Here is a 17,495-nt window from a genome sequence, read left to right on the forward strand (position 1 = left end):
GCTACGGACGGCGGGAAAGTAGTTCGGCTTCCCGATGACGTTTGAGGTGTTTATAGGGAACTTTTACTATTTTTTACGGATACCGGTAGCAATTTTTTCGTAGTTTTATAGGAATCGTAACTATAGGGACCGTAATTATAGGGGGGTCGACTGTATGTAGTTATGAAATAAATGTCTGTCCACTTTTATCTGGTAGTTATTGTAAATTTAAAAGCAAACATGTCAATGGATTGTTTTTTGTATGAATTATTGATATTCATTGTCGTATTTTATAAACTTATTTGCTACTTTACAAGCTATCTGTGGTATTCTATACTCGAATATTTTAATTAAATTTACTGAAAAACTTATAATTCTTTTTGAAATAATTCTTGCTCATTTTTTAATGTATTCAGTTGATAATATTAAAAGCGTTATAAGGTGATACCTGTAGTTTTATCTAATAATTCTTCAATTCCAGGAAACTAACTTTATTTATACTTTTCTGTTATAGTGCTTTTTCATAAATGTTTTTGAACATGGAAAGGAATCACATTTTTTATTAATACAATTTCTAGAGGAAAATATCATTAAAAAACTGATTTATGCATAGATAACTTATCCACATGAACATAAAATTTATACACTTTACATAACAGTTTAACCCCATTTATACATTTTTATTTGTATGTTTTTCACAATTATACATTAAATATTTTTTTGTGGTACTGTCTCCATTATAAAATACATCAGTTGTATGTTTTCATTTATATGATTTCACACCTGTACATTATATTTTTTTGGCAACCTAAAGCATTTTTTTCTCACTTATGCATTAATTACTTTGAAATATAAAAATTTTAAATATTATTTTAAAATTAAAAAAGCAAATTATGTGTGCAAATTATTAACTTATGGCTGATTGAACCTCTTTGGTTATGCATGTAATCTCCAGCAGATGGCATTAAAAATTTATTGCTTCCTCTATGGAAAACCTTTTCCAGAAATTCTCAAAAATGGAAGCAGATAGAATCAAACAGCTTTTGTTTTAGAGTCATATTTAATTCTTCTATTAATGTACAGTCCAGAAATTTGGAAATTGAATTTGTTAATTTTCTACAAATTTTCTATGACTAAAAATGTGCACCTAGAAAATTTGCAAAGATTTTAAAAGCTTTGTTTTCTAGGATAAAATAAAAGGTCATGGAATTACAAATCAGCTGGCCAGAAGGGTTGTGCATTGACACTCAAACAAAAGTCTGTATTACTTGCAAGATTAAATATCTCAACTGTTACCAGGTGGGAAAGAGTGCAAAATCAGCAAAGACCCAGATTCAGAGGAGAACTTAAAACACCGAAACAACTTTTAATGTTTATATTAAAGGAAACATTTTTTTCTTGCTCAAGAAAATCCCTAGATAAACTTTACTAGTTCTACCTTATTAAGACCTTAAAAATGTGGGTTTTGCAATATGTGTGTGACCTGGAAATCTCTTTAAACTGTGAAATGCAAGCTCTGTGGTCAAAGTAAAAGTCAATTGGAGGAGTGAAACAGAGTGAAATCTCAAGAAACTCTTACTTTACAGCTGCAAAAAATGAGCACACTACAACATATATTGGCAAGCCTATGAGTTAAGGCTTCAAAAGGAAAAACTAGAAGAAGGTATCATTATTTTACAAATCAACTTTGCAGAGAACTTTAATATTAAACATCAAAATGAAATAATAGTTACTCATTGGAAAACCAATTCTGCTGGATCTGTCACAATATACACAATGATGATTTATCATAAAGATTTCACAAAATCATCAAATACTTGGTACCAGAATTATTCTGTCATTTCCAACACACAAAAGTGCTCCTCTTCTGTAGTTGAAGTTTTTAATCAAGAAAAATAATACAGGATATTTTAACTTCAGAAAAATGTAATTTTGAAAAGATCACATTTTTGTTTTTATATTAACTACTTGGACTTTGTTTATAAATAGATAAATAATGAAAATAAAGATATTTGTTTTACCTTTTTACTAAGACTTCCTCTTTTAGCTAATCAGAAATTACATTGCTATAATAAGTCCTATTTATAAACAAAGTCCAAGTAGACAATATAAAAACAAAAAAGTAAAACATTAAGGACAGAGAGGTAAAAAGAATTAATAGTTGAAAAGATTATTTTACAGAGCTGCAGCCAATTTCAAAAATTGTTATTCACTGGGACTATATAACTGTCTTTGCAAGATAGCAAATATGACTCATGGAACTTTAGTGAATCCTACCATGGAAAAGCATCACATGATGGAATTGGAGGTAATCTTAAAAGAAGTGTGGCAGAAAACATTACAGAGGCAGGAAATCATCAGAAGTTAACTTCTGATGATTCAGATAACTTCTAGACAGTTGTTCAGAAGGCAAACCTAAATGTTTGCTCATCTTTCTGAAGAGAATATCATTACAGAAATTGAAGCATTAAACAAATTGTCTAATTAAAACCTTACAGCTAGTTTCCATATTCAGCAAGCAAGATGCAATAAGACAGTAAGAAAGTTCATCATCTCACACTATCAATTTACAAAAATACTAATGATGAGAAACTGATTCATAATTCTGTTTACGTATTAAAAAAGTCATTGGCTCTTACCCATATTAATGGGATAAGGACATTCAGACTGTAAACTGTGTAACTACAAGTCAGCAAGACGAATCAGACTTTTAAGCCTTAACACAAAGCTAACACAAACTTAATCAAGATTCAATTGGTTTAAGGAATTATGAAGTCATTGATGTTGGAGACTGGTATATTATCATGTAAGGTGATATCTAGTATCCTGGTGAAGTGACTAACATTGATGATCTAAAAGAAATTGAAATTTCAGTTAGTAAAGTTAGATGTCTATTACAAATCGCTAAACCTATATCCTATTCTATAGAAGCATAATAAAAAAATTAAGCCACCTGTGGTTGTAAATAGCCTGTGCAAATGCTTTAAGTTCAGTTAACTTTCAAAAATCTAAAAAGATGAAACCTCAAATATTCAGTTTTGTCTGAGAGTTGTGATCTTTTAAGATATCAGCTTTAATATTATTTGAATATCTGTCAATGATTGTCATTGTTATTATTTATCATCATTATTGTCTTCAGTTAATTTTTTTTTTAACTTTAAATATATAAACTAGTATCCTCATCATTTGAATGCATCTTGAAAGTGTAACTGTTTTATTTACAGGACCAATTGTTACATTAGTCACAGTATAGTAACATTATATATATTTTATTACTCTTTACAAGCAAGAAAAACATTACATTTTTAAATGTCCCAAATATTTACATTTAAAAAAATATCAACACTCTGAAATTTTGTATTAGTCACAATGAAATGACTCATAACCAAATTATAGCAAAATAATAGCCTGACTAATTATGGCAATTATTAATAATTAGAAATTAAGTAATTTGGTATTAGAGGTAGATGTTAGGCACCATCTCTTATCTAAATTAATAATTATAATAATAATTAATTAATTTAGTAAATAATTTAGNTCTTTGAAATAAAAATGTGAAATGGAAATCATAATGACTTATATTTTTTATCACCTTAATTTTATTTTTCAAGAAAAAAATTTACCGGTAATTTACTGGTAAACCGGTATTTTAATTTTCATTTACCGAATTACCGGTAAATGAAAAAGTCGGTAAATTTACAATCCCTAGTAAGAACTTTCAATTTAAAATGATCTGTTGTAAAATTTGATGTCAAAAAAAGAAAGAAATAGAAGAAGTCAGATGATATCTTGCTTAAAGAAATTAATGAAAGGTTAAAGTATTACTAGTATACTATTACTAAAAGAACAGACTGAGAAAATTAGAATAGCCTAGGACATGATGGAAGGCACTTTAAAAATCAATGAAAGAGAGCATGAGAACAGAGAGATCAAACTAAATATGATTGTAAATAAGCAACTCTCATTGAAACATTCCTTATTAAAAAATCTAAAACTTAATTTTTTTCCCAAGTACTGTATTCTTTATTATGGCATTAGGTCTGAGATCTAAATTGTCATTAATATAAAACCAAGTAGGCTGTAATATGCATATCTTTTGTTGTATTGAATTACTATATCTTTATTACAACATAATTTCATTATAGTCTAAATTATATTGATTGCAATTGTTTCTATAGTTTTTATTTATTTTTTCGTTTTGTGTCACTGGTATTATATGAAACCATATTGTTTTAAAATGTCGTTGAAAAGTGTTTAAAACTTTTTAATTTTCAAATAAACAATTTTACTTTGTTCAGTTATATTTTTTCTAGTGCATCATTTTTGTTTGTAAAAATCTTGATATCATTGTAATATTTACAATTTTTTAAATATGATGTTTCATACTAAATTGTTATATAAATATGTTTTCAATTTTGTGATTTTTGTGTGTTTATGTGTGTGTGCGCGCACACACACTTCCATACATTCAATTTTGTTTTTATAACTACAGTAGAGCATCGATTATCCGAGTCAATTGGGGACTCAGGTTGGTCGGATAACTGAAAAAATTGGATAACCGAAAAAATGAAAAAAATACATTATTAGTATAGTATATTAGTATATCCCATGTAATTAGTATATTAGCATAGCGCTATTAACGAACTTCGTATTGAATTTTCATCTATGTTAAGCCTAACAAATTTTTTTTTTTTTAAATATTAATCATTGCNTTAATAATTAGAAATTAAGTAATTTGGTATTAGAGGTAGATGTTAGGCACCATCTCTTATCTAAATTAATAATTATAATAATAATTAATTAATTTAGTAAATAATTTAGAACAGTCTGGAAGAAAATGACTCGTGCTAACATATTTTAAGAATATGTTTCAATGATAATAGTCTCATTTTGCATGAAAAATGACAAGTCTAAAAAATAATAGAAATCAAATGGATACATGTCCAAAATACAAAAATTAGCGATCAAATTAACTCCAGCATAAACCATACATTTTGGTCATGACAGGTTTTGACAAATCATATATCTTGATTGTATAAAAAATTTGCATTTGGTCTCGTGCAGAGCAGCATCCCTACCAAGTTGGTACCTTCCAGAAGTGTTGACAATCTTATATCATATGACTATTGGGGTGAATCGTGTGAAGAGGATGCTCTTTTTAATGGGTTAGTTTTACAGCATGATATGTCTGTAATGTTTGAATGCCTTCCATGGGGAAAACAATGTGAAAGATGTGTATAGAAAGGAAAAAATCAGAGCATCAGTTTGTAAAACAAACCAATTTTGATATATCAAGAACATTCCAATGCACTAATATATCAGTATCAGTTATCATCTATACTGATTATTAGATTTCAATAAAAATGATAGTTTTAAAGTTAAAAGTGTTTGTTTTTTTTAAAATAAATTTTTCTGGTTTAAAGGTTTATTTCTTTTCAAGTATGAAAATATTTTTATTTTGTAATTTGTATTTATTATAAATTATGGAATTATGATTAAGGAAAACCTCTAATTATTTGAATATTTTTCAGGAGGACAAATACCTTATTTAAATGAAAAGATACTAACAGATATAATTGAAAAATGTATTCAACAAGGTTCCTATTCCTTACTTATCAGAACATTAGGTCAGGTATTCTCAAGTGAGGAATCATTAAAAATTAGCTTTTTAAAAGAAAGAAATGATTTTACTTACAAAGAATATCTCACCAAAGAAGATATGCGTGCTATGGAAATAGATGAAGATAAAGATCAGGACTCTAAAGAAAATTTTAATAATCCTGATGTTAAATGTGCACATTATTTAAAGTCAAATGAAGTGACAGTTGATATATATTCTGTAAGGCGTGCCTTTTCAGCACTTTTTGCAATACCTAATCATCCTTTTCAACATGCACTTATTAATGCATTACTTATTCTTTGTGAAAATTTGGAAATTGATTTTAAATATAAGAAAAGCCATCAGATTGATCCAAATTTATTAAATACATTTATAATTATAATGGAAATTCCAATGTTAGAGTGTCCAGAATATTTAGAAGCAGCTTTGCCTGCCATTTGCAAAGCTGCAGCACAGCTAAATCTTCAAGCACAAGCAAATTTGGCAAAAGTTTGGTCACAAGTTGGAGCAACTCGTTTAAAGGAAATGCTTGATACACTTCATCAGTTAATAACTCTTCGTGTTATTAGTGGCCATTTTACTAGAGACTATTGTGTAAATGAAGAAGAAATTATTGTAGCAGCAACTAAATTAATGAAAATATTATTTTATGCAAATATTTATGGAGGAGAAATGGATAAAGAAGATTTTATCACAGAGGAAAATGAACAAAATGAAGAAGAGGAACGATTTCAAGATTTTCTTCCAGGTTCAATTGGAAGAGAATCAAAAGAATCAAAACTTACTAAAGAAGATCCATTAGGAAAAGAACTAGGAGTAAAAGTTTTAAACTGTCGAAAACCTGTAATTCCTTTTGAAGAATTTTGCAATGATCCACTTAGTGATCAAATAGAGATGGATAGAGATTTTGCTAATTACAAAACAGAAGCAGGTCGTTTTTCATTTATGAATTATGCCTTTATTTTAACTCCAGCAGTGAAAACTTTGGGACTTTATTATGACAATCGGATACGCATGTACAGTGAACGGAGGCAATCTATTATACATAGTCTTGTTCATGGTGCACCACCAAATCCTTATCTTCGTTTAAGAATAAGAAGAGATCATATTATTGATGATGCTTTAGTTGGAGTAAGTATAATTTAGTATGTATCTGTATAATAGTAATTGACATTTTATTTATTACATAAAATATGTTGACTTATTAATAAATATTAAATATTATTTTCTAATATTATTATTGTTAAGAGTTATTTGAGTTAATTCTAATTATTTTTAGTTTATTAAAGTTCTTATGGTTTAAAAATTGTAATTTACTACTTTAACAAATGCTTATAGTGATCACCTTAAATAATTGGGCTATAAATCTGCTATTTTAATGATCAATATTAAGTAATTTACTACTAGAAGTAGAGGTTAGGTGCCATCTATCTAAATTATTAAAATTATAATTATTAATTTAGATAGATGGCACCTAACCTCTACTTCTAGTAGTAAATTACTTAGTATTAATCATTAAAATAGCAGATTTATAGCCCAATTATGTAAGGCGATTGTTTGGTTATATATCTACAGGGTATCCCAAAAGTCTCCATACATTGACACAAATCAAGTCCACCAGTGGCCAAATAAATAAAACCTTTGAACACTGGTAGTTGGTCATTGGTTCGTGCCTGACCAATGGACTGGCCACCATGCAGTGTTCTAGGTTTTCTTCATGTGTTTAACACCTAAACAATCCAGTTTCCACATAGGAAGTCCTGCTAGCAGGTACTCCATTGAGAGATCATCCATGTGCTCCATTGCCTTACTCCATCAATCCACTGACACAAATCTTAATGCTGACATTTTATTGTTTTGTGACTTAAGTTACATTTCACCTTTGTATGGAAACTTTTGGGACACCCTGTATATACATATTGGGCTTTGGGATGTTTGATACACTAACACATGCTTTCATTTTTGTAATTTGCTTTGTTTAAAATCTATACCTTGAAGTTTTCAAAGTAAAATTACTTTGAAGTTTTCAAAGCTTCGTTCATCTTCTGAACTGAAGACATAAGTAAAGTCTTTAAATGCTTTTCATTTTTAAAATACAGGGTATTTCAAAAATATAGGGCAAAACTTTAGGAATGGATTCCTCATTACGTGTGTGTGTGTGTGTATATATACACATACATATGTAAATATATATGTGCATGCCATGAAAAATGGTAATTTCTTAATTAATTGACATTTATGTATAATAACAATCAAGCCAAATGACTGCCATAATTAATTGGGCTATTTTATGCTACAATTAATAATTAGAAATTCTGTTTATTAATTAATTGTAGCATAAAATAGTCCGATTAATTATGGTGGTCATTTGATTTAATATTAATACATTGGGCTTTGGGATTTTTCTGTGATAACAATTGTAAGAAGCCAGGGGTCAAGAGGATTCCCTATAGACCACTTATTCGGCAATGGTTCAGTAAGACCTGCTCACTTTGTCACTGGATGGTTGACCCGAGTGACAGAGGGATGATAAGTCTGTTGATAGGGTGTTTGCATTTAATAAGTCCACACAAGAGCAGGTTAAACAACAAAAATAACAATTTAATGGATTAATATTATTTTATATACAGTAATACCTCGACTCACACTACTCCAACTTACACGAACCTGGAGTTACACGATTTTCAAATCTCGTCGATTCGTCTTTTGTTTGAGCACCACGCAACCCTTGATTACTCACTCCCCCCACACTATTGTTCAGCTTACACGTTCCTCACTCCCCCCACACTATTGTTCAGCTTACACGTTCCTCACTCCCCCCACACTATTGTTCAGCTTACATGTTCAGATGTGTCACGCGGAATCGACACATAGCTACAATTTATTTTGTGTTATTTATTTCTGTGTTTGTTATATCTACGGAGACTCGATAGACTCTATGTGGTGATTTCTTGTAACCATGAATGAATCGAAAGACGAGATAAGATTAGCGAGAACATTTATTAGCTTACATACATCCGACTTGGATTTTACACAAATTGCGAAATTATACCCCGACTTACGCGAATTCAACTTACACGGTTATCGCTCGGTCCCACCTATTGCATAAGTTTGGAGTATCACTGTATTATTAATACTAATTCACATAATGTAGTTCGTTCAGATATTTTGTAATTGATTCACATTTATTTAAGGTGCTTTAATATAAATATTAATGCTTATGTATAAATATTTATAAGAAAAACAATTGAAGATATGAATTGATGAAGATGTTATGTTACAATCATTATTCAATTTTCCTGCACAGATCTGTAAAATATCTGTTTCTTACATACCTTCACCAAAGGTCTTAGAAATTAAATGACACTGTAATAACTCTCTGTGATGATCTGTTTCATGTATAAATTAATTCACTCAAAACTTTAATTTTGTAACATAACATCTTCATCCACTCATGTTTTCAATTAGATATGGTTTTAATATGTTTGCATAAATATTTTACATTAAACTTTATACATAAAACAGTTAGAAATGGTTGCCATGGAAAATCCAAATAATTTGAAAAAACAGTTAGTTGTGGAATTTGAAGGTGAGCAAGGTATTGATGAAGGAGGAGTATCAAAAGAATTTTTCCAGTTGGTAGTGGAAGAAATATTTAATCCTGATTTTGGTATGTGTCTGTATAAATTAATTTTGTTTTATGTTAATATATATTGTATAAATTAATTTTGTTTTATGTTAATATATATTGTATATTTAAGGCGTGCCTTTTCAGCACTTTTTGCAATACCTAATCATCCTTTTCAACATGCACTTATTAATGCACTACTTATTCTTTGTGAAAATTTGGAAATTGATTTTAAATATAAGAAAAGCCATCAGATTGATCCAAATTTATTAAATACATTTATAATTATAATGGAAATTCCAATGTTAGAGTGTCCAGAATATTTAGAAGCAGCTTTGCCTGCCATTTGCAAAGCTGCNATCAATACTATAATGATAACATTTTTCAAATATTCTATAAAATTTGATTATACAGTCAAACCTGTCTATAATGGAACCCCAAGGGACTAATCAACTCTTCTGTGGTTAGGTTTCCACTATATACAGGTTACCTACCATACCTACCATTAATGCGATTAATAAATTTCTTGATGTTATTGCATATATCAAAATCACATTAATCAAATACAGTGCACCTTGGTACTTGACCAAACAGTCACCACCCACTACATTTTCAGTTAATAAATACACCACTAGATTTTCAGTTAATAACAAATATTTTTATTTTAATTTCAATTTTTTCATTCATCCATAAAAAAGTTCTCTAAGATAAAAATGAGTAATCAATTTAAAAATAAAATAAAACTTTACAGCTGTCTGCTTTGTCAGACAAAATTATACTCAATTCAGTTCATTTTATTCTTAAATGAAGAAAAATTAACTGCATGTTGAACATAATCATCAGCATGTTTTACAACCATTTCAAGTGGATGAAGTGTTTCAACAATGTGTCTACACTAAGATTTGTTGCAAATTCACAAGTTGTTATTTGTCAATCTAACAATTTCTTCCTGCAATTTCTCTTCAACAGCTTTTGGCAGTTTGTATGTTTTGTATCCTTCAGCTCAAAGTTCCCAAACAAAACTTTCAAAACCATATTGACACATTCATAGTTTAGAAGCATCTTCCCCATACACAGTACGAGTAGTTTTTGCTGTATGTATAGCATGATATTCTTTACAAAACTTAAAAAGTGTGCATAATATGCCTGATGTGTATTTTATCTGCAGACACTTCAACTTAATTTTATTCAAATGAAATGTGATGTAAAAAGTTTAAAATAAGTTTCAAAACAAAGAATACAATTTCACATCAGGAATAATATGTTAAATTTTACAACTTGTAATTAATCACATATTTATGTTAAGTAAAAACAGCTGTTAATAAAAATATGCAAAAATGTTCTGTTTAAATCCTAATAAAATTACTGTAATATTAATTATATAAATAAAGTATTTTGATATTCTGTATTGCATATGTATATTTTTTTACTTTTTTTAATATTTTATACATGCTAGATTTGTAAACTTCTTGTTAAATTTGTGTTTAATTGAATAAAGATACCTATTTTCCTGTTATACAGCCCAGTTTTTCTTTCCGTTTCCACGTTAGGCAGCTTCCACTATACACTGGTTTGACTGTAATAATAAAACTTGAAACAAAATATTACAGTTATGGCCATGAAAATAACATCATCTGTGATATATAGCAAAAAGTATACAACAGATGTGCAAAATAGCATATTAAACTTTGATTTGATTTTTAATGATAACATATGTAATACAAAGAAGAATAAACAAAAGAAAACTAATTTATTATGTATAGGGCTTAATGATATATTAAATTTAGCCATGCAATAGTCATGGAAAAAATAACATGAGTAGTCACATTGCAGCTGCGAGAAGCCAAGTTTTAATTTAAAATTGTGGAAAAATTATGATTGCATGAAAATATATGAAAATAAATTTTATTATTATTTCCATTATTGATATAAAACACTTGTACATTGATAGCATTATTAATTTTATAAATATATTTAACTAATACGATACAAAAATGTAAACAAATAAACATATCCGATTTCAATCAATCATTATTCCTTTTGACTTACAACAAGATGTGCAATTTGTGCATTTTTCTCCTGTAAAGAGTCTTTTTACAAATTTTGAAATTGAGTTGTTCAGATTTAAAGATCCAAAGTTACTAAATATACATGATCACCACTCTTCTCCAAAATGTAAAGAAACATCTATGACTATAATGAGGAAAATAATTGCTTTATAATTCCTATTCTATTATTTATAGCTGTAAAATTCTTTTTATATCTTTTTTAAAGAAGTGTTTTATTTTCAACTGTTCAGTTATTTAACTTAAATGTTGTTTATAAAATTTTATATTCAGACCTTTTTTTAATATAGTATGTAATGATCTAATAACCATTTATATCAATTTATAATCAGCTTAAAGCTTTTTGTGGTGAAGAGATGAAGAAAGGGCAGAGAGTATAAGGAATGGCATTTTTGTAAGGATATATGGTTGAATTCAGTTATAATGAGCATGGATATAACAAGTTTACTGTTTAATAAGCAAAATGCAATAACAATTTTAATTTACACACTTTTCTGTATATTTGCTCAGTTATAACAAGTGTACTTCATGGATATATCAAGCAAATTTTTGGTAGCTATACAAACATATAACATTCTTAATTGTTCAAAGTATTTCAAGTAGTAAGAAATGCCATATTGAATTCTTGGAAGAGATAAAACTGAAAGGGTTTTGACTTACATGGATTACAGATCTTTTTATCACTTAACTTGTTTTTTGAGGCTGTCTCTCTTTCATGACTAGCTTCTGGCCATGCATTTCCAATTTACCTAAACATCACTATTAACTGAAATTGGGTATATTATTAATTAGTATTATCTTTAATTATGGAAAAATAAATTGTTTAATATTAACAATATTTAGTTTACTTAACTGTATTATTAAAAATACAGTATAATGTAGTTACAAATTTTTTTTTTTTGTTTTTGAATCTATCAATTAACATATTGAGATTAAAAAAAAAAAAATAAATAGTAGATTTCAGTTTTCACTAATCATTAGCAGCAGGGCTACAAATTTTGCCATTCATGGGGAGGTACTGTACCTCCAGGGTAGCTGTCCATTTTCTCCCAGTTACATCAGTGCTCTTTATGGATATAACAATTAACAGTTATAACGAGATCTGCCAGTCTGGTGCTCATAATGACCAAGTTAATGTGTTTATTTTAAATTTCCATTATATCAAATTGCATTAATTCCAATTAAATGTACAGGATTATGGCTAAATCCTGTACACTTAAATATTCATTTCTGAATTTATTTATATACAATTCTCACTACAGATGCATTCATTCTTTTGGGAATAGTGACATTATATTGTTAAAAATAATTTATTTTATGTATAAAACTTATACAAATGATATATTATAAAAGTGTTGTAATAATTTTTTTCTGTATAATAGTAGAATGCACATAACTAATATCAATAAAATGCATTTTATTTTATTTTTTATTTTTTTTTATGTAGTAATTTAAAGCATTAGTGATAATTCAGAAACCTAATGACAGGTTTCTAATGCTTACTCTTAAAGTTCAATAAATTGAACTTTTTCCAAAGATGGTTCTACAATGGAGATCAACTAATCTTCAGACAATCAATTTTTACATATAATTTTATTAATTAAAAATGTGTAACGGATGTTATACAATTTTAATAAATAAAATTTTTAAAAATCTGTTATACAAGTGTATAAATTAACTTAAAAATGAAAAACAGTTTAACAATAATCATGCAATGCTCTGTTTTCTCTATTTACTTTAGAACTTTTAGTTTTTTCAGTCAGGGTTTTTACATAAATCTAGCATATTAAAAATTGAAAATTTTGATACAAAAGTGTATCAGGATGAATGCAGTTTGGTATGATATACTGGGCCTCTAAATTCTAATATACACACCAGGTTTTTGGTACTGTATATATATAACATTTCTGATTTCACCTCATAAAAACAAAAATGAGAAACTTTTGGATTTTTTTAATTCATTATTAACTGAATAGAAACTCATTATACTATGTTTTTCTGTGATACAAAAACTACTTAATTTTTGATGCTCTATAATAGTGGTTCCCAACCTTTTTTCATTAGCTTAACCCCCCCCGGTAGCATTTCCAACTTTCTAACCAGCAACACATGTGCAAATCTCTCACTGCCTGTTTGTAGAGTGTCATCACTTTGAATTTTATTTTGACTCGGTTCTCGGTTTCCTGAGTACCTACAAGTCTGTTTTTTTATGCGTGCATGATTTGGGCACCTAATACTATGTGCCAAATTGCAACTTCTGACATGTACTCCTTCATACCTCTAAGCTTATAACACAGCAGGCAGTATGATTCTATAAACAAGACATAGTCTTGTCAATAAAAAATTAATAAAAATACTGAATAAATAATGAAAAAAATTAACGCTTGTAGAGAAAATCTGGAGAAACTAGCTATTTCCTTTTCCTTGCTAACAATAAAAAAATACTTTTTATAAAAAAAATTCCTTTTTTAAACAATACGTGGGGATATTGTTCAGAGATGATAATAATAACCGTAATATACCCCACCATCAAAAGTCCGTAGCATAATCACTAATCACGCATAATGGTATTCCCACTACCATTGACCAACTGTGCAACAATTATTGATCTGTTGCATTGTACAATCGGCATCATAAGTTTTTATTTCTATTTTATCATTTTGAAATGTATAATGAAGTTTGTGATTATTGCAAGGAACATTTTTTACCTAATAATTTTTTATACTATTAATTTGTGATAAAATATATTATTTTTTCTGCATAATAACTAACTTTTTTCTGTACCCCTAAACAACTTACCGCATACCCCCAGGGTACCCCGGGTTGGGAATCACTGCTCTATAACATACATAAGAATCATAAAAGTGAACATCATCTAAATGTCTCTTTTCAATTTTAAAGTTCTTATATATCAAATATATTGTAGAGAATCAAAAATTGAGGTGTATTTTCTGTATCACAAGCAATCATTTCATGAATATTCATATTGTAGTAGTAATTTTTCTTTTTTTCCCCTTCAAATTTCAACAAATATTCAAATTTGTAATAGATTCATATTTTAATAATATCTTGTTTCTTACTTTATTAGTTATTAGTGTTATTTAAATAAGCTTAAATTATATTCATGATCCACAAAAAAATTTTTAGATTAAATTTAATTTATGAATTATTATTAATTAGTAATAACAGTGTTATTAACACTGATCTCTAAAAATTAAAATATAAGTCACTTATACTTAAATTTTATTATTTGTTTTTTGAAAATAAGTATATAGAAGTTTTATAATTAAAAACTTTTCAGGTTTATATACAATATATAATGAATTTAAAAATCTAAAAAAATTTTAGATTTTTTAGATTGTTTTGATTTGATTATTTCAAATCAAATTTTTGTTTTTGTTTTGATTATTATTATATATAAATTTCTTTTTTAATTTTACAGCAATGTTCACTTTAAACTCTGAAACACAAACTTACTGGTTTAATCCAACATCATTTGAAAGTGATGCACAATTCACTTTAATTGGAATCATTCTAGGATTGGCTATTTATAACAATATAATTTTAGATGTTCATTTTCCAATGGTTGTTTATCGAAAATTAATGGGAAGAAAAGGAACTTTTCATGATCTTCATGATTGGAATCCTGTAAGTGATTTTAATTAGTAAAGATTATATAGTGATATCTATTTTAATATTCTATTTAAATTTAAAATTTGTATAATTAATAGAAAAAACAATATTTTTATTTTATAAATACATATACATAATTCAACATCAACAATTTTATTACAAATATATATTTATAGATAATTTTATTTAAGATATTTTAAATTTAAAATAATCTTAATCTAATTAGTATATAGGATTTCTATTACATAAGCAAATAATTCAAAGAATTTTTTATTAATGAAATAATATCCATTAAAGCTTTTAATAGATGAAATTCCAGAAGAATTTATTATTATTATTATTATTATTATTGTGTTTTGTGAGTTATACTCGGTTCACACCGGTGGCAGTTTACTATACCGGACCAGAGTCAAGGCACAGCAACCAAAACAAAACTAAAATTAAAGAAGTGTGTCAGTGTGTGTGTCTGTATTCAGGAATTTCCTAACAATGTGGCATGTGTTCAATATAGTGGCCTTCTGTAGTGTGATGTATGTATTTCTACTCAATTGTAATGTTCCCAGGCTTTTGTGTAGTGTGTGTGGTATCACACCTGTACAGGAGAGAACGACAGGTACAATAAGCACCCTATCCATCCTCCACAGATGCCTTATTTCCTGGACGAGTTCTGTGTACAGTACTTGCTAATTTTTTCAGTGCATGTGTTTTGTATATTGTGAGTGTTTGGAATGGATATGTCTATAATATATGTGATTTTATTATGTTTGTCAGTGAGTGTGATGTCTGGTCTGTTGTGGTAAATTGTTTTATCTATGATTATGGCTCTGTCGTAATACATTTTGTGCGTGTTGTTTTCCAATACTGTTTGTGGAATATATTTGTAGTATGGTTCGTGGATGTCAAATAATTTGTGTTTCTTTGCAAGCTCTTGGTATATTATATTTACTACTTGATTATGTCTGTGTAAGTAATCTGTCTGTGCCAGGAGCTTGCACCCAGATGTAATGTGTTGTATAGTTTCAGGCATGATGTGACATTTTCTGATGTGTCATTTGTAAGTGTTGTATCTTTGAGTATGTATTTTTTGTAGTTTTTAGTATTTATGACCTGATCCTGTATAGCAATCCTGAATCTTTCTGTCTCCCCAAAGAGACATCCCTGATCTAACCAGCTGTTTGATGCAGTTTTGTCAACAAAATCCTGGGCCAGGTCATAAGGATGCCTACCATGGAGTGCCTTTCTAGCCCACAATTGCTTGATGGTGTCAATGCTTTTTATATGTTGTGTCATGTCTGTATGATGTGAGTGTAAGTTTAATGGTGTGTTATTTGAGTTATTTGAGTTACTGCTTTATGTAACTGTGGTGTTTTTTGTTTCCTGTAGAAAAACTCTTGCAGTGACTGTATTTGTTTTGTTGTTATTGTTATTATTACTTTTAATTTATTAAAAATCAGTCCTTACCTATAAATTCATCTGAATAGATTGAAAAACCATTAAGTTCTGTGCTATTTAAATAGTGAAAATTATATGACAGTCACTTTTATTTTTCCACCATCAAAAGTCCGTAGCATAATCACTAATCACGCATAATGGTATTCCCACTACCATTGACCAACTGTGCAACAATTATTGATCTGTTGCATTGTACAATCGGCATCATAAGTTTTTATTTCTATTTTATCATTTTGAAATGTATAATGAAGTTTGTGATTATTGCAAGGAACATTTTTTACCTAATAATTTTTTATACTATTAATTTGTGATAAAATATATTATTTTTTCTGCATAATAACTAACTTTTTTCTGTACCCCTAAACAACTTACCGCATACCCCCAGGGTACCCCGGGTTGGGAATCACTGCTCTATAACATACATAAGAATCATAAAAGTGAACATCATCTAAATGTCTCTTTTCAATTTTAAAGTTCTTATATATCAAATATATTGTAGAGAATCAAAAATTGAGGTGTATTTTCTGTATCACAAGCAATCATTTCATGAATATTCATATTGTAGTAGTAATTTTTCTTTTTTTCCCCTTCAAATTTCAACAAATATTCAAATTTGTAATAGATTCATATTTTAATAATATCTTGTTTCTTACTTTATTAGTTATTAGTGTTATTTAAATAAGCTTAAATTATATTCATGATCCACAAAAAAATTTTTAGATTAAATTTAATTTATGAATTATTATTAATTAGTATTATCTTTAATTATGGAAAAATAAATTGTTTAATATTAACAATATTTAGTTTACTTAACTGTATTATTAAAAATACAGTATAATGTAGTTACAAATTTTTTTTTTTTGTTTTTGAATCTATCAATTAACATATTGAGATTAAAAAAAAAAAAATAAATAGTAGATTTCAGTTTTCACTAATCATTAGCAGCAGGGCTACAAATTTTGCCATTCATGGGGAGGTACTGTACCTCCAGGGTAGCTGTCCATTTTCTCCCAGTTACATCAGTGCTCTTTATGGATATAACAATTAACAGTTATAACGAGATCTGCCAGTCTGGTGCTCATAATGACCAAGTTAATGTGTTTATTTTAAATTTCCA

The 17,495-nt window shown here is 28.0% G+C and overlaps 1 protein-coding gene across 1 annotated transcript in view; it reads left to right on the top strand.

Annotated features, from left to right (window-relative positions):
• The window catches only part of LOC111613467 (ubiquitin-protein ligase E3A-like), a 60,076-nt gene that overhangs the window by 20,334 nt on the left and 22,247 nt on the right, over positions 1-17,495 (top strand). Inside the window, exons 3-5 of the mRNA XM_023354823.1 lie at positions 5,511-6,730; positions 9,125-9,269; positions 14,736-14,941. Coding sequence (XP_023210591.1) covers positions 5,511-6,730; positions 9,125-9,269; positions 14,736-14,941 — 1,571 coding nt within the window. The remainder of the gene's footprint in view (positions 1-5,510; positions 6,731-9,124; positions 9,270-14,735; positions 14,942-17,495) is intronic.

Source organism: Centruroides sculpturatus, unplaced genomic scaffold, assembly GCF_000671375.1.
Source record: "Centruroides sculpturatus isolate CEXI.00-Female unplaced genomic scaffold, Cexi_2.0 scaffold1791, whole genome shotgun sequence".
In the NCBI taxonomy this organism is placed as follows: domain Eukaryota; kingdom Metazoa; phylum Arthropoda; class Arachnida; order Scorpiones; family Buthidae; genus Centruroides; species Centruroides sculpturatus.